Source organism: Bufo bufo, chromosome 5, assembly GCF_905171765.1.
Source record: "Bufo bufo chromosome 5, aBufBuf1.1, whole genome shotgun sequence".
Lineage (NCBI taxonomy): Eukaryota > Metazoa > Chordata > Amphibia > Anura > Bufonidae > Bufo > Bufo bufo.
In genome coordinates, this window is record NC_053393.1 from 406,164,075 (window position 1) to 406,186,018 (window position 21,944).

At 45.2% G+C, this 21,944-nt stretch overlaps 1 protein-coding gene across 2 annotated transcripts in view; it reads left to right on the forward strand.

Moving 5' to 3' along the window:
- RAB5A (RAB5A, member RAS oncogene family) overlaps positions 1 to 21,944 on the forward strand; it is a 65,941-nt gene that overhangs the window by 33,705 nt on the left and 10,292 nt on the right. For both annotated transcript variants that reach the window (XM_040433000.1, XM_040433001.1), the window contains 3 exons: positions 6,657 to 6,808; positions 13,040 to 13,162; positions 18,931 to 19,024. In XM_040433000.1, the coding sequence (XP_040288934.1) occupies positions 6,657 to 6,808; positions 13,040 to 13,162; positions 18,931 to 19,024 (369 nt within the window). The remainder of the gene's footprint in view (positions 1 to 6,656; positions 6,809 to 13,039; positions 13,163 to 18,930; positions 19,025 to 21,944) is intronic.

Sequence of the window (21,944 nt, forward strand, 5' to 3'; positions counted from 1 at the left end):
TCCACCCCAAGATAGGGCATGCTGATTCTCTTTTCCATGTGGAAAAAACAAAGCAAGTGCTGCTTCCCATTGAAATGAATTGGGAGGCTCTTTTTTGAGGCATTTTTTGGAGCTGATTTTGAGGTGAAAACACAACAAAAACAGCGCCAAAAAACTCCATGTAAACTGGCCCCTAGTACTCCAGTGGAGGCTTCCGCTTTGTACACTGCTGGCTTTCAGCACTGCAACAGCCTAGAACAGCTGACTGGTGGAAGTGCCAGTGTGTGGACCCCCACCTAATACTGACGACCTATCCTATGAGTATCTGAAGCCCGGACAACCCTTTTAACCATTGTATGAATGAAAAGTTCTTCAAGTTTCTGATATACTTTGTGCTACAATTTTAGATTATTTTCCAGATCTGTTTGCTGTTAGTGAATGAGAACATTGTTGTTTACAGTCAGTGACAGTAAACCTGCTCATACCTAGTTTGGAGGGAATACGGTGGCTCTCCTGTGTGGGCAATATGCAAGGTGCACGTGTCTAAGCTGACTCACCCAGTCAGAAAAGGCAGGCGTATAGGAACATAGGAAGACAGGCACTCTATATGAGGTCACCAGCAGATATCAACAAAGGACAAGGGATAGTGTGTATATGATCAAAACTATATTTATTTGTCTAGTAATAAAAACGTTATCAATATAGGTCACTCCCAATGTACGGGAGGAGTGGGTGGTGTAAAATAGATGAATGGATAAATGAATAAAAAATAAAAATAATGTGAAAATGTGATGATAAAACACCCTGTATTGGGCTATAAGTCCAGAATCATGGTATGTAGAACTTTAAATATTAGACAAATATAGTCAATAGTCTGAAATTGATTCAGTTGATTAAAATAGGTAAAAAGTTAGTACAAAGATCTAAATTGTGACAGGTTTAAAAGAATATATCAGCAGCATTCCAAATCCGATGTATGTGTATACACAGCTATGCGAAAGTTATTTTCAGCGAACCAGTGCCTGGTGGCGTCCCACCTAAAATTGGCTATCTGGTCGCTGTTACCTTTCTGGAGGATCGTCAGTTCTTCTATGGGGGTGTCTCCGCGCAGGATCCTCTGTGTGCTGTGGATGCTTAGTGCGGTCCACAAACAGCAGCCCTTCGCTGTCATCGCATCCATCTGCAACCACGCTGCCGGCCCCGTCTATCCATAACCGCACTAAGCATCCACAGCACACAGAGGATCCTGCGCGGAGACACCCACATAGAAGAACCGACGATCCTCCAGAAAGGTAACAGCGACCAGATAGCCAATTTTAGGTGGGACGCCACCAGGCACTGGTTCGCTGAAAATAACTTTCGCATAGCTGTGTATACACATACATCGGATTTGGAATGCTGCTGATATATTCTTTTAAACCTGTCACAATTTAGATCTTTGTACTAACTTTTTACCTATTTTAATCAACTGAATCAATTTCAGACTATTGATTATATTTGTCTAATATTTAAAGTTCTACATACCATGATTCTGGACTTATAGCCCAATACAGGGTGTTTTATCATCACATTTTCACATTATTTTTATTTTTCTTTATTCATCTATTTTACACCACCCACTCCTCCCCGTACATTGGGAGTGACCTATATTGATAACGTTTTTATTACTACTACCCAAATAAATAGTTTTTATCATATACACACTATCCCTTGTCCTTTGTTGATATCTGCTGGTGACCTCATATAGCGTGCCTGTCATCCTATGTTCCTATACGCCTGCTCATACCTAGCCCTGCTCTTGAAGATGGTGCGAAATAGAAACACACTCTTTATATAAATTTAGAAAACAGGGGTTGTCCACTCCTTTACTGTTGATGGACTATCATCAGAATAGGCCTTCAATGTCTGATCGGCTGCGGTCCTGCACCCCTGCCATTCAGAGTAGCTCGGGCGCTGGATCTACACCTTGGTGTCTCTTCTGCAGTGGATGGAGATTGTAACTATAACTAGGCAGACCTTTAGGAGGCCATGACTGTGCCTTGCATCCTGACTTCAGGGTTTACTTATGGGGACCAGAGTTGCAAGTGACGTTGCGACCATCACAAAAATTTGGACCATATCTGATAATTTTTTTTAAAAGTGCAAATGGCCACCACTGTGTGTCAGCACCAAACTTTGCCTGTCTCCATTGTGAGGAACCTAGTCATGCAGCAGTAACTCCACCTCGCCCGTCTCACACCCTCTCCAGGGAGCCTCTGTGGGAGATGTCATGGCAGACCTGTTCTCCCATTTTCCCAGAAATGAGTACAATTCTGGAACTACTTGACCAAAGAAAACAACTTGCGTCTGATTTGATGTTAGGTTGAAAGGCTCTTTAAAGGGGTCCTCTGGCGTGACCTTTTTTTTTTGTATAAGGGGCAAAATGGGTTAAAACAAGAGCTGCAGCTACCTTGGTGATGTGGGGTCACCGATGCAGCCAGTGATTGGTGGAGCGTGCATCTCCCGCCATGTCCTTTGTGGTGAGCTGGGACCAGCGGGGGCATGCTAAAGGTTGGAACGGCATCTGCGGGTATCGGTGAGTGATGCTTCATAATTTTTTATTTTTTTTAACCTATTCTGCCCCTTATGTAATTTTTTTAAAAATTTTTTTATTTTTTTTTTTTTTTTTTTATACCTCCCCATCTCTCTTGAGGTTCGGGCCCTGTCTCACAGCTGCTTTGAATACACAGATTGCCCGCATATGCATCTCTCTCTATTCACTTCTATGGGAGTTCCCAAAATCGCCAAGCATGCTTAGCTTAGGCCAGCTTCACATCTGCGCATTTCATGCCGGCAGGCTGTTCCGTCTGAGAATGACCCGGGTCCGGCGCAAACGGAATGTCCGCCAGCCCCATCAAAGTATAATGAGGTCCAGCAGACATTCTACCAGACACAAACTGCTGCATGCTGCTGTTTACGTTCTGACGATCCTCTGCTTGCTTGCCGGAACAGGCTACCGAAACACTGCTACCCTACATGTGAAGCGTAAGCCATTTCCAGAACCCCCATAGAAATAAATAGAGAAAGTCATGCTTGTGTAGCCACCTCTCCACTCACATACATACTCTGCAAGACAGGACCCTGGGGGTCCCAGAGCTGGGAACCGCAGCTGTCGGATGTTTATGGCATGTCCTGTTGATGTGCCATAAGTATTGAGATGGGAAATGCCCCCTTAAGGGCAACAGTTTAATATAAATTTCAAATATATGCAGTCATTGGGGGAAATTTATCAAAACTGGTGTAAAGGAAAACTGGCTTAGTTGCCCATAGCAACCAGACTGATCTTTTCATTTCCCAAAGGAGCCCTGAAAAATAAAGGTGAAGTCAGATTGGTTGCTTCCGGCAGCTAAGCCAGTTTTCCTTCTGATTGATCTCCCCCATTGTGTTGTAGACAAGTCGTGTCGGAGGGAACCCTGGATATGGCACCTACCAGACTAAAAACGAATGCGATCCTGATACAGACGCTGTGAACAGTTATTTGCTAGCAGTGGTCCTGAGTGACACCCAGTAATAATAAAGAGTCCCTACTCTCACCCCTTCTGTATACCCAAATAATTCTATAAATTTTGCTGATATTATTGCACATTAAAGGAGTTGTCACTTCAGCAAATGAAGTTAATACAAGGCACTTACTAATGTATTGTGATTGTCCATATTGCTTCCCTTGCTGGCTGGATAAATTTTTCCATCACATTATACACTCCTCATATCCAGGGGTTACGACCACCCTGCAATCCATCATCGGTGGTGGTCGTGCTTGCACATTATAGGATAAAGCACTAGCCTATGTGTGCTCCCATGGTCCAGGCCACCAGAGAGGCTGACGCTTTTTCCTATAGTGTGCAAGCACGACCACCACTGATGGATTGCAGAGTGGTCATAACCATGGAAACAAGCAGTGTATAATGTGATGGAAAAATGAATCCAGCCAGCAAAGGAGACAATATGGACAATCGCAATACATTAGTAAGTGCCTTGTATTAACTTTCTCTACATGATTAATGCCACTTACTGAAGTGAGACAACCCCTTTAACATCTCTCCTGAAATGTCTGTTTAGGTAAATATTTATATCCCCCATGAAACAACAATTCTGGAACATCTTTTCTTAGAACTGTGCTTTTCCTCTGTTATTCCTCCCAGAAATGTATGAATAAATTGACAGCTGGGTATCACCAGTTGGGGATGTGCCCCTACTCCCTCTGACAGTGTCAAATCAGTGCTGGACTGTGTAGGAACACACCCCCTGGACAAGGTGAATGGCAGCACCCATACATTTCCTGGAGGGATAATAGAGAAACGTCATTTCCTAAGTGTTTCCTAAAACAGATATGAGATCCTCTTTAAAGGGATTGTCCCCTATACGCAAATACTTTCCATATGCCGCATGGGGACACATGGAAGTCATAGGGGGCACCATGGGTAACGTGGAGCCTGTGCCCTACATTTCATGTGCCGAGGCTTCAGCCCCCCTCCCCCAACCCCCCGTGGTGAGTGCTTATTTTCACAAGGGGTTTCTGAGGCTGGGCTTGTGGTGGTCAGTCGATAGCGGGTCAGGTTCAGTTTAAAGGGCTTCTGTCAGCCCACTAAACCGTTTTTTTTTTTTTTGTTTACTAATAATCCCTACACTGCGATTTATGCATACATAAGTTAAATAATCATTTCTGTTCAGTAGAATTTGCTAAAAAGCGATTTTTAAAATATGAAAATTACCCTGCTACCAGCAAGTAGGGCGGCTACTTGCTGGTAGCAGCCGCATCCCCCGACCCTAATGACGCCCCCTCCGCATTGTGATTGACAGGGCCAGGGAACGGAATCGTTCTCTGCTGGCCCTGCCTGTTAGCATTCAAAATCTGGCGCCTGCGCTGCGGCCGTACGTATCTTCAATCTGCGCAGGCGCACTGAGAGGCGGCCGCTCTCTCCTCAATGCGCCTGCGCTGGGTGTAGATGTGACGTCATCGGCGCAGGCGCATTGAGGATGGAGCGGCCGAGCGAGTGGCCGTCTCTCAGTGCGCCTGCGCAGATTGAAGATAGGTGCGGCGCAGGCGCGAGATTTTGAATGCTAACAGGCAGGGCCAGCAGAGAACGATTCCGTTCCCTGGCCCTGTCAATCACAATGCGGAGGGGGCGTCATTAGGGTCGGAGGATGCGGCTGCTACCAGCAAGTAGCCGCCCTACTTGCTGGTAGCAAGGTAATTTGCATTAGGGATCGACCGATTATCGGTTTGGCCGATATTATCTGCCGATATTGAGGATTTTGAACGTTATCGGTATCGGCATCTATTTTGCCGATATACCGATAACGTATTGGGAACACAGAACGCGCTGCTCTCAGCACGTTCTGTGTTCCCTCCGCAGCACAGGGGAGAAGGAAGCAGTGTCTCCTCCCCCTGTGATGCTGCTGCCGCTGCCTCCAATGACAGGACGGAAGACAAGAGGAGGGGAGGGGCTGTGGCCGCTGCGCCACCAATGAAGATGAGTCTTTCATTAATTCAAATACAGGAGGCGGGAGCTGGCTGCAGAATCACATAGCCGGCTCCCGACCTCTATGAACGGCAGCTGCGGTCCGCGGTAGTTAACCTCTTAGGTGCCGCGGATCGCAGCTACCGCTCATAGAGGTCGGGAGCCGGCTATGTGATTCTGCAGCCAGCTCCCGCCTCCTGTATATGAAAGAGAGGTATCTTCATTGGTGGCGCAGTGCGCCCCCCCCCTCAAGCCCCCTAGTATTAATCATTGGTGGCGCAGTGCGCCCCCCACCCCCATCCCAATAGTAAAAACATTGGTGGCGCAGTGCGCCCCCCCCCCCCCCCCCTCAAGCCCCCTAGTATTAGTCATTGGTGGCGCAGTGCGCCCCCCACCCCCATCCCAATAGTAAAAACATTGGTGGCGCAGTGCCACAGGATCCCCTCTCCCCTGCTCCTCCGATCGGAGCCCCAGCAGTGTAAGCCTGGGGCTCCGATCGGTTACCATGGCAGCCAGGACGCTATTGAAGCCCTGGCTGCCATAGTCAGCTCCATGCTGCTGTGTGGACAGAGCACAGGGCAGCAGGGAGAGTGCGAGATCCTATTCACTCTGATAGAGATCTATCAGGGTGAATGGGACAAGGGGGCTAAAAGTTAGTAAAAAAAAAAAAAACACAAAAATATTAAGTATAAATGAAAAAGATTTACAAAAAAAATAAAATAATACACGTTAACAATAAACATTAATTTTTTAGCAGATTTGTGTAGGAAATTTATTTTTTTCCTCAAAAATAAAAATACCCAGAATATCGGTATAAATTATCGGCCTGAAAGTTGACAAATTATCGGTATCGGTATCGGACCTAAAAAATCAATATCGGTCGATCCCTAATTTGCATATTTTAAAAATCGCTTTTTAGCTAATTCTACTGAACAGAAATGATTATTTAACTTATGTATGAAGAGCTCGCAGTGTAGGGATTATTAGTAAACAAAAAAAAAAACGGTTTAGTGGGGTGACAGAAGCCCTTTAAAAGGAGTTGTCTTTTGAGACCGCATTTTATGAAAATGTCATTGACTGATGTATGCAGCTAAGTCACGTTATGTATATACGTGTTGTAGAAATGTGTTTCTTTTTTTATAATTTTACATTTTCCCTTTTTATTTTTTTTGACAGCTGCATTTCTTACCCAGACTGTGTGTCTTGATGATACAACAGTAAAGTTTGAAATTTGGGATACAGCAGGCCAGGAGCGGTACCACAGCCTAGCGCCAATGTACTACAGAGGAGCCCAAGCGGCCATAGTTGTATATGACATCACAAATGAGGTACTATGAGTTATATTGCGGGTTTGTATGTGGATGTATTTCTTTTCACGCTTAGGACTCGACAGGACCATATTTTCCATCCGTTTGGCCGTTGTACAACGCATTGCGAATAAGAATAGCCGCTTGTGTTAGTGGGAGTGAAAAAAGCTGTGTGCACACGAAAGGTATCCATATTTTGCAGTCCATTGTTTGCGGACAGAAACACGGGCACCGCCATGTGCACGAGACCTTAGGCCTTATTCGCACAGTGAGTGATTTCCATCAGTGATTGTGAGTAGGGATGAGCGAATCGACTTCGGATGAAACATCCGAAGTCCATTCGCATAAAACTTCATCTCAATACTGTACGGAGAGAGCGCTCCGTACAGTATTAGGTGGGCCGAAGTCTCGAGACTTCGCATAATAACTTTTGGATATTGATTTATACTGTAAAAAAAACATTTCCCGAACTCAGGTTCGTTTCCAATGTACCACTTTTTACAGTATAAATCAATTTCTGAAGTTATGTTTCATCCGAAGTTAATTCGCTCATTCCTAATTGTGAGCCAGAACTAGGCGTGAAGCCTCCACAGAGAGTATAATGGAAAGTTTTGCACCTGCTCTGTGTTTCTGACCCGCACCTGGATTTGGCTCACAATCACTGACGGAAAAACCCGACCAAACACTGATGTGTGAATAAGGCCTAAGACTGACAAACGGCATATTTCAAAGTTCTTGTAAGCAAGGTAGCATTCTTTTTTAGTGGTCGACCTTTCAGTCCTAATCAATCAGGAGCTGTCATTACTGGTCAGTTCCTTATTCATGTTCTATGTCTGCTGTGAGTGCAGAGCATGCTGGGAATTGTGGTACGTAGTTATTCTGGGTTACAATAGTGGTAAAATGCACCCTTCAGAATGATGCAATTGTAATGGATCTCTTGGCAGGCAGTTTTTCGGTGTCCGTAGAGCCTGTGTTTGTTAACTGCTTCCCTATTCCTTGAGTTTAGAGCCACCCATTTAAAGAGGTTATTCGGTCCTTAACAAAAAAACAGCAACAAATGCTAAAAGGAAGGCAAAAAGGAGGGCATGTCAGTTAATTACCACTGATGGCTTATTATGTACCCAGCCAGAGGCAGAGATGGGGCATCGACCCACCGGGAAATTTCCCTGTAAGGTCTATGGCCAATCCACCCCTGGACCAGAGTATGTTGGTAGTGGAGTTTGGTCCGGATTCCGGGCCAAGAACCGCTGGGTGGCGGTAGCAGCGTTTTCCCTGTCTCCTTTGGGTGTTTTTTTGTTACTTTAGTTTCTAACCTTTGCTGCTTCGTTGTTTTTTGTTTTTTTCCCCCAAAGTGTTGACACTACAAGCTTTATTAGACCTGTTCACTAACACTTGCCATGGCTGGGCACAGAGCCAACATCAGACTGCTTCTAAAGCCTATTCCTACATAATGCGTCTGCTTTTCCAGCTCATTAGTTTCCTTGGATCACATAACGTAAAAGGGAGTTAGTGCTTCTTTAGGAAAACATTAGTATTCACGCAGGGCTGCCATGAGGATTACCATAGTGGACCTGCCAGTGACCCGGTCTGTGACTCCATGTATATACCTTACAGGAATAAGAGAACGTCGCTGGGAGCCACTATTTTGCTTTGTTCTTTTCCTTATAGGAACCCAAGTGACCGCATTTCATTTACCTCACTGAATACAGCGACCACTGCCAATTCTTCAAATTCCGAGGAAAACATTATTTAAAAAAACCCCATCAAGGCTTGTTTGAGTTATTAATGTGCACGCTGTGAAAGCTTTGTACTCAATATTTTAGCGGCGTCCTCAGCTGAACTGCCCTCTACCCCCTCTTCACAGCATGAAATGATGCTTTACCCTAACGCTAATACTTTTAGAAACTCACCAGCCCTCCTTAGATAAGGCTCTATTCACATCTCGTTTTTGGCTGTCAGAGGTACACATCAGGAGTATTCCCCTTTGTGATGAGAGCCACGGATGTATGGCATACAGCCATACAGTAACAGATTGATATAAAATAATGGTATAACATAATGTTAACAAAAGAAAAATAAACATTCTCCCTCTAAACTCTGTCCCTCTACAGTCGTGGCCAAAAGTTTTGAGAATTACATAAATATTGGAAAAGTTGCTGCTTAAGTTTTTATAATAGCAATTTGCATATACTCCAGAATGTTATGAAGAGTGATCAGATGAATTGCATGGTCCTTCTTTGCCATGAAAATAAACTTAATCCCAAAAAAAACTTTCCACTGCATTTCATTGCTGTCATTAAAGGACCTGCTGAGATCATTTCAGTAATCGTCTTAACTCAGGTGAGAATGTTGACGAGCACAAGGCTGGAGATTATTATGTCAGGCTGATTGGGTTAAAATGGCAGACTTGACATGTTAAAAGGAGGGTGATGCTTGAAATCATTGTTCTTCCATTGTTAACCATGGTGACCTGCAAAGAAACGCGTGCAGCCATCATTGCGTTGCATAAAAATGGCTTCACAGGCAAGGATATTGTGGCTACTAAGATTGCACCTCAATCAACAATTTATAGGATCATCAAGAACTTCAAGGAAAGAGGTTCAATTCTTGTTAAGAAGGCTTTAGGGCGTCCAAGAAAGTCCAGCAAGCGCCAGGATCGTCTCCTAAAGAGGATTCAGCTGCGGGATCGGAGTGCCACCAGTGCAGAGCTTGCTCAGGAATGGCAGCAGGGAGGTGTGAGCGCATCTGCACGCACAGTGAGGCGAAGACTTTTGGAAGATGGCCTGGTGTCAAGAAGGCCAGCAAAGAAGCCACTTCTCTCCAAAAAAAACATCAGGGACAGATTGATCTTCTGCAGAAAGTATGGTGAATGGACTGCTGAGGACTGGGGCAAAGTCCTATTCTCCGATGAAGCCTCTTTCCGATTGTTTGGGGCATCTGGAAAAAGGCTTGTCTGGAGAAGAAAAGGTGAGCGCTACCATCAGTCCTGTGTCATGCCAACAGTAAAGCATCCTGAGACCATTCATGTGTGGGGTTGCTTCTCATCCAAGGGAGTGGGCTCGCTCACAATTTTGCCCAAAAACACAGCCATGAATAAAGAATAGTACCAAAACACCCTCCAACAGCAACTTCTTCTAACAACCGTTTGGTGAAGAACAATGCATTTTCCAGCACGATGGAGCACCGTGCCATAAGGCAAAAGTGATAACTAAGTGGCTCGGGGACCAAAACGTTGACATTTTGGGTCCATGGCCTGGAAACTCCCCAGATCTTAATCCCATTGAGAACTTGTGGTCAATCCTCAAGAGGCGGGTGGACAAACAAAAACCCACTAATTCTGACAAACTCCAAGAAGTGATTATGAAAGAATGGGTTGCTATCAGTCAGGAATTGGCCCAGAAGTTGATTGAGTGCATGCCCAGTCGAATTGCAGAGGTCCTGAAAAAGAAGGGCCAACACTGCAAATACTGACTCTTTGCATAAATGTCATGTAATTGTCGATAAAAGCCTTTGAAACGTATGAAGTGCGTGTAATTATATTTCACTACATCACAGAAACAACTGAAACAAAGATCTAAAAGCAGTTTAGCAGCAAACTTTGTGAAAAAGAATATTTTTGTCATTCTCAAAACTTTTGGCCACGACTGTACATAGGAAAGCATAGTAGACCGCACTTTCCTATCCTGTAAGAAAAAGTAGGCTGGCGCATACCAGTCCAGCGTTTGCCGAAAGGACACTCTGAGCACATAGGAGATAGAAGTCACAAAATCCTTCAGAATCGAGATGTGAACAGAACCGAAGACCCCTATAACACTGGCTTAGTATCAGACCAATTATTTGGAATTAAAGGTCATACAAATACTTGTTCCCAATAACTGGCATATAAAGGTGCCATTGATAACCTGACAAATGATCAATATCGGACGATTATGTCTTTCATGGGGCACCTAAAATCACGACACATTGTCCTTCGCATTGGAGTTGGGGATGAGCGAATCGACTTCGGATGCTTCATCCGAAGTCGATTCGCATAAATCTTTGTTTTAACTCTGTACGTAGCGGGTGCTCCGTACAGAATTAGAATGTATTGGCTTCGAGACTTTGTGTAATAACTTTGGAAATTAATTTCTACTGTAAAAAAAATTTGTATCAAACTCTGGTTCGGTTCCAAGTAGGGTTGTCACGATACCAAAATTTTGATTTGATTTCGATACCATAATAAAGTATTGCGATACTCGATACCGCGCGAAAAAATAACACCAAAAAAAACCCCCCAGTGCCATCAGCTCTCGCCCACCCCAGTGCCATCAGCTCTCGCCCACCCCAGTGCCATCAGCTCTCGCCCACCCCAGTGCCATCAGCTCTCGCCCACCCCAGTGCCATCAGCTCTCGCCCACCCCAGTGCCATCAGCTCTCGCCCACCCCAGTGCCATCAGCTCTCGCCCACCCCAGTGCCATCAGCTCTCGCCCACCCCAGTGCCATCAGCTCTCGCCCACCCCAGTGCCATCAGCTCTCGCCCACCCCAGTGCCATCAGTTCCATACAGTATTAAAACAAACTTTTATGCGAATCGATTCGCTCATCCCTAATTGGAGTGTATGAAAACTTTAAACTTTAGCTGATCAGCATATATGTCTTCAGTCAGCACGTGTTATTGGCCTGTGTAAGAGGACCCTTAAAGAGGTTGTCTGGGAATACATCATTTCTAACAGTTGCCGGCAGTCATACTTACCTGCTCCCCTCTTCTCCGGTCCTCTGCGCTGGCACCCTTTTTGTCTTCATCTTCCAGTCCAGGGTTCATTTTCAGACTCTTGTAGACACATTACTGCAGAAACCAGCGGTTGGCTGAAGAGGATCAGGTGACCATGCTGAGGAGGAAGAAAACAAACCCTGAGCCAGAAGACAGAGATATGGGAGCCAGCAGGGAGCCGGAAAGTATGATCCTTTCAGTACAGGAGACAGGCTGCCGGCAACTGACAGAAATAATGTATTCCCGGGCAACCCCTTTAACCACCTAACAGTTCTGCCCGAGCACAGCTTGGGCAGCAGGGGAAAGGAGGGGGGGAGGGGGGCTGCTTTAGCTGCTCATATCTCTGGATTGGTAGCAGCTAGATATGGGACTGGTATTGTTTGAAAGCTGACAATCCAAGCTTTTATACAAGACCAGAATCACAACATTAGCACAACATCAGCATGAGATATCAGTTAGACATGGATTCTGGAATAAACCCGGTAAAATCTACATTTGCTTTCACTTTCAGCTGCATTCACTGCCATCCCGATTTCTAAGGCCTCATGCACATGAACGTATTCTTGGTCCGATTTGGGGTCGCAAAAAAATGAGGACAGCACACTGTGTGCTGTCCGCATCCATATGTCCATTCCATGGCACCCGCAAAATTATAGAACATGTCCTATTCTTATCCGCATTATGGATAAGGATAGGTCTGTTCTATGATGGTCTGGACGTTCTGTTCCGCAGAACACACACGGCCGGTATACAGTACGTGTTTTGCGGACCGCAAAACAGGCAACGGTCATATGCATGAGCCATAACATCGATATCTTCTGATGTAGTGAAGATAATGCTGTGATTCCGGTATTGTTTGAAAGCTTGAAATGCAGCTAAGGCTACTTTCACACCTGCGTTTAGGTGCGGATCCGTCTGGTATCTGCACAGACGGATCCGCACCTATAATGCAAACGCTTGTATCCGTTCAGAACGGATCCGTTTGCATTACCATGAACAAAAAAATAAAAAATGTTCATGATAATGCAAACGGATCCGTTTTGACTTACATTGAAAGTTAATGGGAGGCGGATCCGTTTTCAATTGCACCATATTGTGTCAGTAAAAACTGATCCGTCCCCATTGACTTACATCATAAGTCAGGACGGATCCGTTTGGCTCAGTTTCGTCAAACGGACATCAAAATGCTGCAAGCAGCGTTTTGGTGTCCACCTCCAGAGCGGAATGGAGGCGGAACGGAGGCAAACTGCTGCATTCTAAACGGATCCTTATCCATTCAGAATGCATTGGGGCTGAACTGATCCGTTTTTGGTCGCTTCTGAGAGCCTTGAAACGGATCTCACAGGCAGACCCAGAAACGGCAGTGTAAAAGTAGCCTAAAGCAGCCCTAAACCACTTTAGGTGGCAGAGACCTCATTTGTGTGCACAAGTTACCAGGACATGAGACCCAGCACTCATATTGCCTTCTATAGATTTCATCTACCGACTGTATTCTATTGCAGGAATCATTTGCAAGAGCAAAGAACTGGGTAAAAGAACTCCAGAGACAAGCGAGCCCCAATATTGTGATAGCGCTGTCTGGTAACAAAGCCGATCTGGCTTCCAAGCGAGCTGTGGACTTCCAGGTACGTTTCTCCTTTTTACATATTTGTCTTTGAATCCTTTTGACATTATGTCATATGATCATGTCTGCCACAAACTGTTGGTGAGATATATACCTTTATGTAAAATAATTGCAATGTCCATGTCTGGTGATGCCGCAGAAGAGGACTGTGATTATGTGTAATAATTGCTCGTCGGTGTTCTGTAGATGTCATTTTATCCCATGCTCTTCTAATTACTGTATGCATAGGAATGAGATGACGCAGAAGGGCTATAATAACGTAATCAAGGGCATGTTGGGTTAAATGGATTTTCTGCTTTTATGCAAACGAAGCTCAATCAGTAAAGACTTAATTTTCTGTTTGGAATGTCTGTATCCATATTGGGTGAAACTGCATGGCCACTTTATCAGGGTAATATCATTGCTAAGGTAAGGGTAGGCAGTGGCGTTGCTAGGGCTGGTGTCACCCGGTGCGGTAGAAAATGGTGTCACCCCTTCCCCGCCCCCCCTTTCCCCCTCAGCAATTTTTTTTGCCATATATGGGGGCTATGGTGGTGCTACTGCCATAGGGGGCATCCGTTAGCTCAGCAGACCCTCCCTAGCAGTCAGAGCCTGGTCTCGGGAGGGGCACTTCCAGATTATTTTCTGTCCGCCGCCACAAAACAATGGTGCTTATAGAACAGACTCCACAGTGTAGCGGTATACTGTATATCGTGGGGCACAGTGTAGCGGTATACTGTATATTGTGTGGCACAGTGTAGAGGTATACTGTATATCGTGGGGCACAGTGTAGCGGTATACTGTATATTGTGTGGCACAGTGTAGAGGTATACTGTATATTGTGTGGCACAGTGTAGCGGTATACTGTATATTGTGTGGCACAGTGTAGCGGTATACTGTATATTGTGTGGCACAGTGTAGCGGTATACTGTATATTGTGGGGCACAGTGTAGCGGTATACTGTATATTGTGTGGCGCAGTGTAGCGGTATACTGTATATTGTGTGGCACAGAGTAGCGGTATACTGTATATTGTGTGGCACAGTGTAGCGGTATACTGTATATTGTGGGGCACAGTGTAGAGGTATACTGTATATTGTGTGGCACAGTGTAGCGGTATACTGTATATTGTGTGGCACAGTGTAGCGGTATACTGTATATTGTGTGGCACAGTGTAGAGGTATACTGTATATTGTGTGGCACAGTGGATGCTATATGTGTATAACAAACATATTTCACATAAAAACGTAGTTACTTGGCTCGGCCCTTGGGGATCTCGGACGCCATTTCCACACTTTGGCCGGGGGCTCGGCGGAGCTGATGTGTTTTATCCTAATGAGAAAGATTTCATAATAAGGATTTGGAGAAAGGGCAGAGGGATAGCAGAGCAGGGAGAGGCCGGTGCTGCTACTAGGGGGTCATACCATGTGAGAGTAATAAAGCCCACCATAATGCCCCCCCCCCCCCCCCCAGTAGAAATAATTCTCCTTTTAATGTGACAGTGCAAAAAATACCCCCTTGTAATGCCCCCAGTTGAGCTAATGTCCCCATAGTGCTCCTCTCCCCCCTTCCTGCTAGTGCCCCCCATAATGTACCAGTATAAAATGCCCCAGTAGATGCCCTCAGTGTCCGGCCTCTGATAGGCTGCCGGCCTAGTGTCCCCCATAATGCCCCCCAATAATGTGCCAGTAAGTGTCCCCATAGATGCCCCCCCATCATGTGCCAGTATCAAATGCCTCTCTCCTCCCCCCCACATGTCCCAGTATCATGGTGCCATCTCCCATCCCCCCAATGTGCCAGTATGAAGTGCCTCTCTCCTCCCCCCCACATGTCCCAGTATCATAGTGCCATGCCATCCCCCCCCCCCCCCCCAAAAGTGCCAGTATCAAGTGCCTCTCCCCCCCCCCCCCATGTCCCAGTATCATAGTGCCATTCCATCTCCCCCCCCCCCCCCCAAAAGTGCCAGTATCAAGTGCCTCTCCCCCCCCCCCCCATGTCCCAGTATCATAGTGCCATGCCATCTCCCCCCCATGTGCCAGTATCAGGTGCCAACCCCCCTCCCCCCATGTGCCAGTATCAAGTGCCTCCCGCTCCCCCCATGGCAGTAACAGTCGGGTATTAAAAAAAATAAAAATAAACACTTCTACTTACCTCCATGTCAGCGATGCAATGCAGCCTCTTCCTGTGTCCCGCCCTGTATGTCCATATATGGAGTCAGTGCTTGTGTATTTCAGAAAAGTTTCTGCTGGGATTCGAACCCACGACCTTCTGTATCAGAGGCAAAGCATTTTACCACAAGACCATAAGAGCAGCATTGCTACTGACTGAAAAAATATGAGACTTCTACTGTTATAGCTGGCTAAGTGTACATCTATACACATGACCGCTGCCTTAACACACCCAGCACTGCTATATCTCTATACATGACAGCTGCCCCAGAAAACCCAGCTCTGCTACATATATACACATGACAGCTGCCCAAACACACCCAGCTCTGCTACATCTATACACATGACAGCTGCCCAAACACACCCAGCACTGCTACAGCTAATACACATGACAGCTGCACCAGCACACTCAGCTCTACTATATCTCTATATATGACAGCTGCTCCAGCAAACCCAGCTCTGCTACATCTATACACTTGACAGCTGCACCAGCACACTCAGCACTGCTATATCTCTATATATGTCTCTATATATCCCAGCAGAAACTTTTCTGAAATACAGCCTGACTCCATATATGGACATACAGGGCGGGACACAGGAAGAGGCTGCATCGCAGTGCTTTGCCTCTGATACAGAAGGTCGTGGGTTTGAATCCCAGACACATCTTTCCCTCTCCTGAGGACGGCAATACAAATGATTTGTAAATGCCGGCCCTGCTGGTGTCACCCCCATCAATGGTGTCACTCGGTGCGGTCCGCACCCCCCACACCCCCCTTGCAACGCCACTGAGGGTAGGAGAACAAATTGGGAACTGGAAGGAGTGTATAGGAGTTGCAGAAGTTGCAGTTGCATCTGGGCTTTGGTGCCTGAGGTGGTCCAAAAACCCCTCTGCCTTAGAAGACGCTAGAATTTCAGATACAGATCCCATTTAGCAGTGGTCTTCAATTTGTTTTATATATAGTTGGTACACAACTCGGTTAACTTTAAGGGGTTCTCAAGGAAATGATGATGATGACCTATCCTCAATGTGGCTGAGCTTCTAGGCCATGTGACTGATGCTGATCTGATAGTTATGACCTATCCTGAGGATAAACCCTTTCAAGACCGGGTAATATTCCTTTTTTTTGTTTTTTTATTCCCAGCCTTCCCAAAGCCATACCTTTTTTTTATTTTTTCATTCACATAGTCGTATGAGGGAGGAACAGGTTGTATTTTCTAATGGCATTGGAGTATCCGAAATACACTATGGGGGAGATTTATCAAACTGGTGTAAGGTGGAATCTGATTGGTTGCTATGGGCAACTAAGCCAGGTCTGCTTTACATGGAAAGGGTTACAGCCAGCTCACCTCAGCGTCCTGCACAGCGGTGCGCGGAGCGGACTCAAGCCAGTCCCGGTTACAGATAAGGAAAATAGAAGAAATGCTCCAGCACCACGGTAGATGATGTGATAATCCCGGTCTTTATTGTCACCAAAATTCAGGTAAATACAGCAGTCAAAAGGATAACACTGGTGCCCACCGGTTCCCCGGATCTACGCGTTTCGAACTGTCGTGTTCTTAGTCATGATCCTAAATGTCTCATATGTTTGCAGCTGAAATACCATCCACCTCCATCATCCCCGCCCAATCTGGGAGGGGGATAGTGGACTTGGGCGGGTAGTAAAATCAGCCAGGTCCATATGAGACACCTGTGCAAACCTCATTACAAGTTACATAGTTTACATCCCAATAGTGCTACGTACAAAATTTGTAAAATACATAGAAAAAGTATACATGGACAAAAAAATATTTCTTTAGATATACAAATATAGCTAACATAAAATCCTTTATGGTCTAACCCCCCACAGATGATCATGGCACTACTATTATTTCATACAGATTAAAGAGGACCTTTCACCTGGAAAAACATTGTGAACTAAGTATGCTGACATGGAGAGCGGCGCCCGAGGATCTCACTGCACTTACTATTATCCCCGGGCCCCGCTCCGTTCTCCCGTTATGCCCTCCGGTATCTTTGCTCTGTAAGTTATAGTAGGCGGAGACTGCCCTTGTCCTGTGGGCGTCTCCTTCTCCTAGGCTGCAGCGCTGGCCAATTGCAGCGGAGAGCTCACAGCCTGGGAGGCTTTTTTCTCCCAGGCTGTGAGCTGTGCGCTGCGATTGGCCAGCGCTACAGCCTAGGAGGAGGAGACGCCCACAGGACAAGGGCAGACACCGCCTACTATAACTTACAGAGCGAAGATACCGGAGCCTATAACGGGAGAACGGAGCGGCGCCCGGGGATAATAGTAAGTGCAGTGAGATCCTCGGGCGCCGCTCTCCATGTCAGCATACTTAGTTCACAATATTTTTCCAGGTGAAAGGTCCTCTTTAAGTTGTACATATAACAGTTAACATGAAAAGCAAAGAGGAATAATACAGAAGCAAAATAACGGAGCAAATTTCATAATAATGTGTTCATTTGTTTCTTGTTTGCATAGATTGGGCGGGGATGATGGAGGTGGATGGTATTTCAGCTGTAAACATATGAGACATTTAGGATCATGACTAAGAACACGACAGTTCGAAACGCGTAGATCCGGGGAACCGGTGGGCACCAGTGTTATCCTTTTGACTGCTGTATTTACCTGAATTTTGGTGACCATAAAGACCGGGATTATCACATCATCTACCGTGGTGCTGGAGCATTTCTTCTATTTTCCAGGTCTGCGTTACACCTAGGGCTGAAATGATTACTCGATTGAATCGAGTAATTTGACACAAAAAAAAATCCTCAATGCAAATTTAGTTACACCAGTTTGATAAATCTCCCTCTATGTTCCTATGGAGTCCTGCCAAAGGCATGCTCTCCACGGGAACGAATGTGTGGCAGCTCCCTGTAACTCGGGAGGACCGAGGCTGCCGCACACTCCATTCCACTCGCCCAATACTTGCAGGTGGGGGATCCGGGGCACGGCCGGAAGTGCATGCTCCCGGTCTTTAACCTCCTAGATGGCGTGGTCACATTTGACCATGGCATATGAGGGATTTAATGTATGCGATCAACGTTATCCCGGGTTCCCGCTGTTTAAAACAACAGGCACCTGGCGGCTATGGCGCACACTGCGCAGGCACCATTTTTGAATACCCGACAGCCTATGTAAATTGATGTGAGGCGGTCGTGAAGTGGTTAAAGGGTTTGTGCCACAAAAAAATACTCAACATCTTTCAAATCAGCACCTGGATCTGAATACTTTAGTAATTGCATGTAATTTAAAATGTTGTACAGTCACTGAGTTATTCAATAAAATCTATCTGTATAGCGCCACCTGCTGTTTGTTCTTTTCCTTATTTCTTATCCACCTCACTGAGGTGGTTGCACGCGCTCTGTTTAAATTTTCAACAGTTGGAAGCTGTGGCGGTTGCTGGGAAAGAGCCTCTGCCCTGTCATTTTAGTAATCGTTGTGGTCTCAGCCCTTGGATCCCCATTAATCAAGACTTTTGACATGCAGTCATTTTTATTTTTATTTATTCTTTCAGTTTGACAGGTTCATTTTTTTGGAATGCATACGGCACATTGTCCTATTGTTTTACAGAACCGTTTCATGTCGTGTGTTATGAGTAATATGCGTCTGGATATTTTGCAGGAGGCTCAGGCTTATGCAGATGACAACAGCTTGTTGTTTATGGAGACTTCTGCCAAAACATCAGCGAATGTGAATGAAATATTCATGGCCATAGGTAAGCATAACAATGAATGACATGCTGATATACAAAGCATATTGGATATTCTGGATGTGCTTCATTAACGCAGAGTAAGTTTCATTTCCATTCCAGAGCTGGGAGATGTACTCAAAATTCTGCTGCTTAAAGGACCCCCCATCCCCCACATCTTAAAAATGTTCCCAATGGAAAAATAAGTCTTTCAGATATATTTACATTCTTATTTGTACTGTACCCGACGCTAATCATCATGGTTGCAATGTTGTGGCCCGCACGGCTGCCGTTGCAGGCGGTGACGGGAACGTGCCTCCCTAGCGTCACCCGTGACGCTAGAGAGGCTCGTTCCCATCACCGCCTGCTATTGGCTGCCCCCCCCGACACCGGATGTTTTAATACGTGCGACAGGGATATGCAGCGGCGGCCGTGCGGGTGCTGTGAAGCGAGGTAAGTACATTGTGTGTGAGAGACCCGGGCATATGGGGGAGCATTTAAAGAAGCATGCCAGCTGTTTTATGCCCCCCTGAACTACTCCAGGTGATGGAGAGATCTTTCTGAATATATATTTGTGTGCCACTAATGCAAGACTGAGCTCTGAACAAGCACATGTGCGGAAGGAATATGAGACCACTGCCCAGACCAGGCTGTTTCTGCTGGTATTCTAGCCTTTGGCACATACGTAAGATTTCATGTTGGCTGTAGATGGCGCAGAACACATCTGGCAAGTCAATCGAAGAAAGCTGGTCATGATTAGTGCCATGACCACAAGGACGCGTCTCAGATCTAGAAACGCCCAGCCGACACGTCTCCATTCATTTGTATATAAACATGCATACGCCGCCATGGTAGTACATAATTCATGAATAAGGCATCAAAAAGTGCAGAATACTTATCAAGTAAAAAGGTAGGCGGCATGGTGTGCAGGTAAATACGCCCCACACGTTTCTCCAGTCAAAGCTAGCTTCCTCAGGGGTCCATGTACTGAGGCAAATGTGTCCAATATATATACATGAACAATTAAAGAGCAATAGAAATCACCTGTAAAACATTACTCTGGAGGAGGCAAGGGGGTGAGGCTGCATAAATGTCCCCGGTGCAGGGCCCGTATCCCAGGATGATGGCGCCGTCCATAGTAGGACGGCGTGTGGGAGGTACAATCTGCGCACATGCAAAATGGAGCCATACCGTAAGTTCACCCATTATGCGTTCCAAATACCGGAAACGCATCACGATCCTAGCTTTCGCCAGTGTGCGCTGGCTCCCGAACCTGCATGTCAACGTGCGTTCCAGATACAGGAAGTGTATCTTGGACCCCACATATAACATCTGAAAATAGAAAAGTTCAATACCATGGCACCAGAAAAAGACATATATATATAAAAAAATAACAGTAACGATGTACCTTATTAAATATATAAAAAATATACATGTGTATTGATCCATCATAAACTTAATATTAGTGAAAGAGTAAATACATATCCCTGAAATTACATAATTAGATACCCATGCCATTATATATGTGCATATATAAACCAACAAAATAACATAAAAATACATATAATTCATGATCCATTTTCCTGTATTCTATAACCCAATAATATGACATAACAAAATAATAAAGCTCATCAATTAAAAAAAATAATTTATAGAGAGAGAGAGAGCAAAAATCGGACTGCCCTCCAGACGGTTCTTCAGTAAAACAGTGTGTTTTTATTCACCCGTTTGGTGGCAAAGAGCGACGTTTCGGCTCATACATAAGCTTGAGAAAGGCTCATGTATGAGCCGAAACGTTGCTCTTTGCCACCAAATGGGTGAATAAAAACACACTGTTTTACTGAAGAACCGTCTGGAGGGCAGTCCGATTTTTGCTCTATATAAGTGGGTAAGCACCTGTTACCATACTTGGACATTGCACCCGCTCTTTTATTTATATTTTTATATATATATATATATATATATATATATATATATATATATATATATACACATATATATACACAGTTGCAAGAAAAAGCATCTCAATCGGGTTGAGGTCAGGAGTCTGACTGGGCCACTCCAGAAGGCGTATTTTCTTCTGTTTAAGCCATTCTGTTGTTGATTTACTTCTATGCTTTGGGTCGTTGTCCTGTTGCAACACCCTTCTTCTGTTGAGCTTCAGCTGGTGGACAGATGGCCTAAAGTTCTCCTGCAAAATTTCTTGATAAATTTGGGAATTCATTTTTCTTTCGATGATAGCAATTCATCCAGGCCCTGACGCAGCAAAGCAGCCCCAAACCATGATACCCCCACCACCATACTTCACAGTTGGAATGAGGTTTTGATGTTGGTGTGCTGTGCCTCTTTTTCTCCGCACATAGTGATGTGTGTTTCTTTCAAACAACTCAACTCTGGTTTCATCTGTCCACAGAATATTTTGCCAGTACTGCTGTGGAACATCCAGGTGCTCTTGTGCAAACTGTAAACGTGCAGCAATGTTTGTTTTGGACAGCAGTGGCTTCCTCTGTGGTATCCTCCCGTGAAATCCATTCTTGTTTAGTGTTTTACGTATTGTAGATTCGCTAACAGGGATGTTAGCATATGCCAGAGACTTTTGTAAGTCTTTAGCTGACACTCTAGGATTCTTCTTCACCTCATTGAGCAGTCTGCACTATGCTCTTGCAGTCATCTTTACAGGACGGCCACTCCTAGGGAGAGTAGCAGCAGTGCTGAACTTTCTCCATTTATAGACAATTTGTCTTACCGTGGACTGATAAACAGCAAGGCATTTGGAGATACTTTTATAACCTTTTCCAGCTTTATGCAAGTCAACAATTCTTAATCGTAGGTCTTCTGAGAGCTCTTTTGTGCAAGGCATCATTCACATCAGGCAATGCTTCTTATGAAAAGCAAACCCAGAACTGGTGTGTGTTTTTTATAGGGCAGGGCAGCTGTAACCAACACC